This window comes from Neomonachus schauinslandi, chromosome 12, assembly GCF_002201575.2.
Source record: "Neomonachus schauinslandi chromosome 12, ASM220157v2, whole genome shotgun sequence".
Taxonomy (NCBI): Eukaryota; Metazoa; Chordata; class Mammalia; order Carnivora; family Phocidae; genus Neomonachus; species Neomonachus schauinslandi.
The window spans coordinates 57648236-57654331 of record NC_058414.1 but is presented as its reverse complement, the minus strand read 5'-3'; the positions used below and the strand labels follow the sequence as shown (position 1 = coordinate 57654331).

The 6096-nt window shown below is 60.7% G+C and overlaps 1 protein-coding gene across 2 annotated transcripts; it reads right to left on the bottom strand.

Annotated features, from left to right (window-relative positions):
* Positions 1 to 2089: 2089 nt before the first annotated feature.
* Positions 2090 to 5542, bottom strand: EVX1 (even-skipped homeobox 1). Of its 2 annotated transcripts, XM_021689786.2 has the most exons (3): positions 5116 to 5542; positions 3271 to 3518; positions 2090 to 2623 (listed from the first exon to the last, which is right to left on the bottom strand). In XM_021689786.2, the coding sequence occupies exons 1-3, from the start codon at positions 5540 to 5542 to the stop codon at positions 2090 to 2092; spliced, it is 1209 nt and encodes a 402-aa protein (XP_021545461.2). The 2 variants fall into 2 exon arrangements, 1 of the variants encoding a protein (XP_021545461.2); XR_002480312.1 differs by lacking the exons at positions 2090 to 2623; positions 3271 to 3518 and adding an exon at positions 4116 to 4158 and having other exon boundaries at positions 5116 to 5171.
* Positions 5543 to 6096: the final 554 nt, after the last annotated feature.

The window sequence follows — 6096 nt, the reverse complement described above, 5'->3', positions numbered from 1 at the left end:
CCTATGCAGGACTCAGAGGCAGCCACGGTGGCTCTCCTTTGGGGACAGAGGATGAGGGCGAGATGGCTGCTTGAGCACCATCTGTCCCCTTGCCCCGACCAGGCCAGAATTCCATTCTTGGAGATGACTTTCAGGTGGAGGATGATTCAGACACCACCCCCCATCCCAACCCAAGAATCCTCCTCCCTCCTCTCCCTTGACCCTACAGTGCAGACTGCTTGACCCGCAAACCTAGCTGTCTGTAGCTCTGGAGCTCTACCCCTACTGCCTCATTCACCTCCACCTGGGGTTGGGGTGGAAGCAGGATCCATGGAGACCACAGTGGTCCATGGTCCCCTTTCCTCAAAGGGTTGGAGCAACTGGAGAAGAAACCATTGCAGGGGTGAGCCCCAGGTGGGCCAGTTTGCAGAGGAAGGCCTCTATTGTGCACAGAATTAAGAAAACATGCACCTCAGGGCAGCTCAGAGCCTGCCTTCTCCACTTCTGGGCAATCTCCATTTGGAGCCTGCTAATGCCCAACACGAGATTGGGAGACCATCTGTGGGTCCATCTTTTGGTTCCTTCTCTAACGAAGCTTGGATGGTGACTGAACTAGCAATTCAAAAAGAGTCAATGCACTGCCTGCTTCCCAAAACATTAAAATGTTTAAGTGAGAATTATGTCCAGCTTTTATTGCAGTATGGTTAACAAACTGTAACAGCAAATTCTTTAGGCTTCAAAGGAAAACCAAACCAAATTCATTCCCTACAGGAAGAACCACTCCCTCCCAGTCAGGGTGAAGCTTGTTATGGAGGAGTATACTTTCTCCTATCCCTCAAAAACTGGCTGCAAGAATGAGTGTGAGAGTGAGAGCTTGGGAGTGGCTCCCAAACAAACCCCGGTGAAGGGGAAAGACAAGGTCCCCAGAAGGGGCCAAAGGCTCCTGCTAGTATCTGAAAGCCAAGCCCCAGTGGTAGCTTGGGAGAAAAATGAGAGGAAGAAGGATGTAAAATGTTAACTGCAAAGGGAAAGCCAGAAGGCTCTTGGTGAAGAGAAGGTGAACAGGCAAAGGCTTGAAATAGCCTCTAATTTGCTGGCAGTTACTGAGGGAGGGAGACGAGGTCCCTGCTCCCTAAGCTCTTCCCTGGGCGCCTTGTTAACAGCTCAACTCTGGGCTCCGTGGCCCACCGCATGGTGATCATTATTATACATTCAACATTCAAAAACCCTCTTCACACACATCACTTGCTAATCAGGGTGTGTACTGGGCCCAGGGAGAAGAGAGACTTGGTAGAAGCTGCCAAGAGGCCCTGAGGCTCCTGCAGCCTCTCTGCCAATGTTAAACAAAAAGTGGGGGTGGGATGGAAATAGGAGTAGAGACGGAGTTACAAGTTGAGAGATATCAGGAAGCTAGGAGAGAGTAAAGAGATCAGGTGTTGGTAGATGCCAGAACCAGAAAATGTGTAACTGAGGCTCCAGGAAGGCAAGAGAGCCCCTAGGTTCCATGGGAGGGCCAGGGTCCTCTGCCACAGTAAATCACCTCTCTCACTCTCTCCCCTTAGATGGCTGGTGCATTGCCATCCACCAAGCCCCTTGCCATGCCTTGGAAAAGCTGGCAAAGATTAATCTCTATCTGCTCTGCATACACAGCATTTTGTTCAGAGAGACAGCAATTTCCTTTCCAGTGCTTGGGCTTGGCCTTGGGGATGGGAGTGGGGGGTCCCGATTGAGGCAGGGGTGTGAGGTGGGGGGTGGGACGAGGGACTGAGGGGCTGGATATCGGTTGCTGTTGCTACTAAATTTGTTTGGCTTTGGAGCCACGGCGTCGACCCCGGTCAGGGGCAATGGGTCCGGTGAAAAAATGGCAAAGAGGGGCCGCCCCTGAGGAAGGTCTCTCAGCCTCCACGTCCCCATCCCCACTCCTAATCCCCAAACGCGCCAGCCATGGCCGCTTCCCGGGCGTCCCGATCCGCGAGGCCGAGTCCCTCCGGTCCTTTTCGGCCCTCTTCTTTCCCCTCGGTGCCCTGGGGGCGGGGAGGGGCGCTGGCTGAGTCCCCGCGGGAGGGGCCCCCCACGGGCGTCCTGGAGCCGGCAGCTTGCGGGCGGCCCCTTATCTGGTGAGGGGCACCTCCTCCCTCTGGTCCAGCGCGACCGAGGAGGCCTTGCTGAGCACCGAGGGCGCGAAGGAGAGGAAGGAGTCCGAGCGGGAGGTGGAGGCACAGGTGAAGTCCGAGGCGGCGGCGGCGGCGCGGGGCGCCAGCCCGTTGGCCGGGCCGCTGTGGCAGGCGAGGCAGGAGCAGGGGCCGCCGGCCGCCGCGCCCAGTCCGTGAGCCGGGCCGGGGTAGAGCGGCGGGTGGCGGAAGGCGCACAGCAGTTCGGGCCGCGGGTAGGGCTGCGAGAGCACGCGGAAGGTGTCGAGCGGGCGCAGCGGGCCGCTGAAGGGCGAGGCGGCGGCGGACGCGGCGCCCAGGCCCACCGGCGAGTAGTAGGGCAGGGGCAGGTGCGACGGGAAGGGGTAGGGCAGGCCGCCCGCGGCCGCCGCGTGGCTCATCATGTACGTGTAGAAGGCGGGGTCGGCCGGGTGCGGCCACGTCATGGCCAGCCGCTGCCGTTTGTCCTTCATGCGCCGGTTCTGGAACCACACCTGGCGGGGGTGGGGTGGGGGGGTGGAAAGGAGCAGGTTCGGCGGCTGCACCAGGCCGGGTGCGCAGAGGCCAGAAGTCCTGCCCCACTGCAGCGGACGATGCCCCGTAGCGCAGGGAAGAGCCGCGGCAGAGACCCTCTGGGCGGGGGGCAGATCCCACCGCCACCACCTGGAACTGGAATCCCTTATGGGGAGGTTCAGGGAGGGGCTTCAGTCTGCGTCCCCCCTTCCCTCTGCCATGCGGCCAGGACCCCTGGGGTGCCAGAACCCGGTGTGGGCACTAAAGCAGTGTGGTAGACTAAGGACTCTGCCGGTCCCGAGGCGGCAGGCAGCGGTTCCCCAGAAACACCTCCCCTTCCAGCCGCTCTCTCTCGGGGCAAAGGCACCCCATTCCCACTGTTGATTTGGCTAGAAAGGGAACAGTCAACAACCGCGCGCCCGCAGTTCCTGCCTAGGGCCTGTCGGGAAGGTAAATCTGCACACGCCTGGCGCCTGCACCAGGCCTGGACACCCCCAGCCTGGCAGCCACGTGGGCAGGGGGACTCCAGGCCCTGAGTCTTGGCTCAGGATTTAGGGAGTGGACAGTCCGTATTTACTTCCTGCTCAGTGGGCGCACCCCTTCTTCTCCCTGTCGCCAGAGCTCATACCTTGATGGTGGTTTCCGGCAGGTTTAGGGCGGCGGCCAGCTCACATCTCCGCGGCCTGGACACATAGTTCTCCCTGTAGAACTCCTTCTCCAGCCGGGCAATCTGCTCCCGGGTGAAGGCCGTGCGGTAGCGGCGCATCTGGTCGCTGGCGCTGCAGGCCAGGGCGCCCTGTGAGCTGCCGTTACTGTTGCTCTTGGGGGCCTCGCTGCCGCTGCTGGGACTGCTGGCCAGTGCCTCTGAGCTGGGCCCTGCATAGGGAGCCCAGAGCACATGCACACACAGAACACACAACAGAAACACAAAACACTGCTGATGCGGGGCTGTAGGCCCAGGGTGTATGTGGAGGGAGGGTGGGGCAGAAAGGGACCCCCTCCTCGCAGTAGCCTCAGTTTCTGCCTCTGCTGGGGCACAGGGGACTTTGAGAACACAGGAAGAGAGAGATGGAGGCTCACCCTTCAGATGAGCACAAAGCAGCCCTTAGGCCTGGCTGGGCTGCTATTTGGGAGACCTCGGTCTTAAGGCCTGCTGGGTACAGAAACCTCAGCCACCCGGCCACCTGCCCGGAGGCACAGACTGGATGCAGCCCCTCTGAGCTTTCTGCCCACCATTGGCAGGAGTGGACAAGGATGTGCATATCTGACAGGCAAGTTGAGATGCACCTTTGTGCTGGAGTGTAGTGAGCTCTGGGTCTTAGCGCATTGTAGGATGCTGCACACAAACTGAGTCCTTGCTTTTGCATGGGCCAGGCTGCCAGTGTAGGTGTGGGAATGTGTGCTAGGTTGCATGCGTTGTAGGGATGGCATAGGAGTGTGTGAATGAATAGCATATTACCTGGGTATATTTGAGTGGCGTATGGCTTCTTCTGAGGACATGCTGCGATTAGGGAATCTGGGTTGAACGGACAAGATGGTAATGAGTGGATGTGGGTGCTCAACCAGGTGTTGGCTGCCAAGGTGAGGGGGTGGTTTTTCTTCCATACCAGGGTCTTCCCATCTACACCCACAGCTTTGTGGAGGAGTGTCTGCCAGTAGGCTCTCCCTCCTACTAGCTTTCCACCCCTCTCTGGGAGACTCCCTGCCTGGCCCCCTCCCCCCCCCCAAACTAGCCCCTGGTCAGGGAGGGGTTCTCCAGTTAAAGCAGTGTAACAGCACCCCTCCTTTTGGGTCTAACCCAAGGAAGGGTGGGACTCCTGCCCCCTGCAGCTCCTTTTCCTTTGGGTGGAGAAGTGGGACTAGCAAGGAAAGGGGAATGGGGGAGGGCCAGAGCTCTGCCTTTTCAAATGCAACCGGAGACCAAAGGCAATTAGATCATGGGGACCATTTCCGACCTGGCGCCACCGAGCCCGGGAAGTGACAAGGTAATTTGGACCTCTGACTGACGTGCAAACTGGTCGGAGGGCCCAGCACCCAGGCAGCCCGAGTCGGCCGGGATTTTACGGTCCTTTATGGACTCCGGGCTTCCGCGCCTGGATGCGCCTTACACCCCTCCAGCCACAAACTGCCCTGACCCACGTTTGATCTCGCCCAGGCCGGGGAAGGTGTCTTCCCGGAGCAGTTGAAGCAGTGCCACAAAACTCTGGGGGGCTGGGGTGCACTTTGAATCCCCCTCAAGCCCAGGGCTTGCGTCCCCCTCCTCCCGCAAAGCACAGCTGTCACCCTCGGTCCCGCCAATGCCAGAGCACAGAAGGAGAGCCCCGCCAGGGCTCAGGTATCAGGGGAGAGTTGCTCAGGTGGGTCCCCCCAGCCACCCTGCCCTGGGGGAAAGGAGTGTCTTACTCCCCTCCAGAGCTGAAGTGCAAGGTGGGCGCGGTGGGAGGCCCGGGGAGAGAAGGGGCGCGGTGGCTACCTTTGCTGTGCTGGTACTCGGCGTTCCCCGTGGCGCAGTCCGGGGTGCAGCTCACCTCGATTTCTTCATAGAAATCCGACTCGGTGTCTGAGCTGCTAGGTTGCCCCTGACCCGAGAGGCTGTCGGCGGAGGGGGCCGGAGGTCCGGGGCCGAGCACCGCAGCCCCGGCTGCCCGCGGCTCGGCGCCCGGCCCCGCAGCGCTGCCTGCTAGTCCGTCGACCGGCTCCTCCTCCAGGCCTCCCCCGCCGCGCTCCCGGGCGCCCGGAGGGCCGGTCCGCGGGCTCAGGCAACCACGGGGCACCATCTTCTCGGGCGGCTCAGGCAGCGGGCTGCCCACGGCTTCGGACAAATTGGAGACCCTCTTGCCAACCAGAGTACCAAGCTGACCCGCATCCAGAAACATAACCATGTCCTTTCGGCTCTCCATCCCGGGGCTCGCCGGAGGGGGGAGGGAGGAAGCCCCAAGTGACTCCTAGCCCCCGTCTCCCCGGGTCCCCAGCGGTCCGACAGATCTTGGCTGCCGGAGGGAGAAAGAGAGACCAGGCGACTGGGCGGGCGCGGAGCGGCCGGAGCGCGATGTCGACGGTGAGGGCGGTGGTGGCGGTGGGGAGCTGGGGTCACCTTGTGATGCGAGCGCTCCTCTGTGCCGCACCGCCTCTGGGAGGAAGCCCCATTGCCCTCTTCTTTCTAAGCTGTCATCCTCCTGCTGCAATCGTCATTACAGTACCGCTGGTGACGCCACTGGGCGAGCGCAAGTGGATAAATAGAAACGTCTGCCACAGCGAAGATGAAAGGAGACCCGCAGCTAATGGCTCGGCAGTGATGCGCCAGGTGTGGGCCTCGCTCGAATGGGGAGGAGAGTGTGAAAACAGAGAGAGACACACACACTGAGACAGGGAGACACCCAGGCAGAGGGCATGCAAATGGAATTCCGCAGAAAGAAAAAGAGAGCTTAACGCGCGCGGCGAGTTCCGCAGGAGC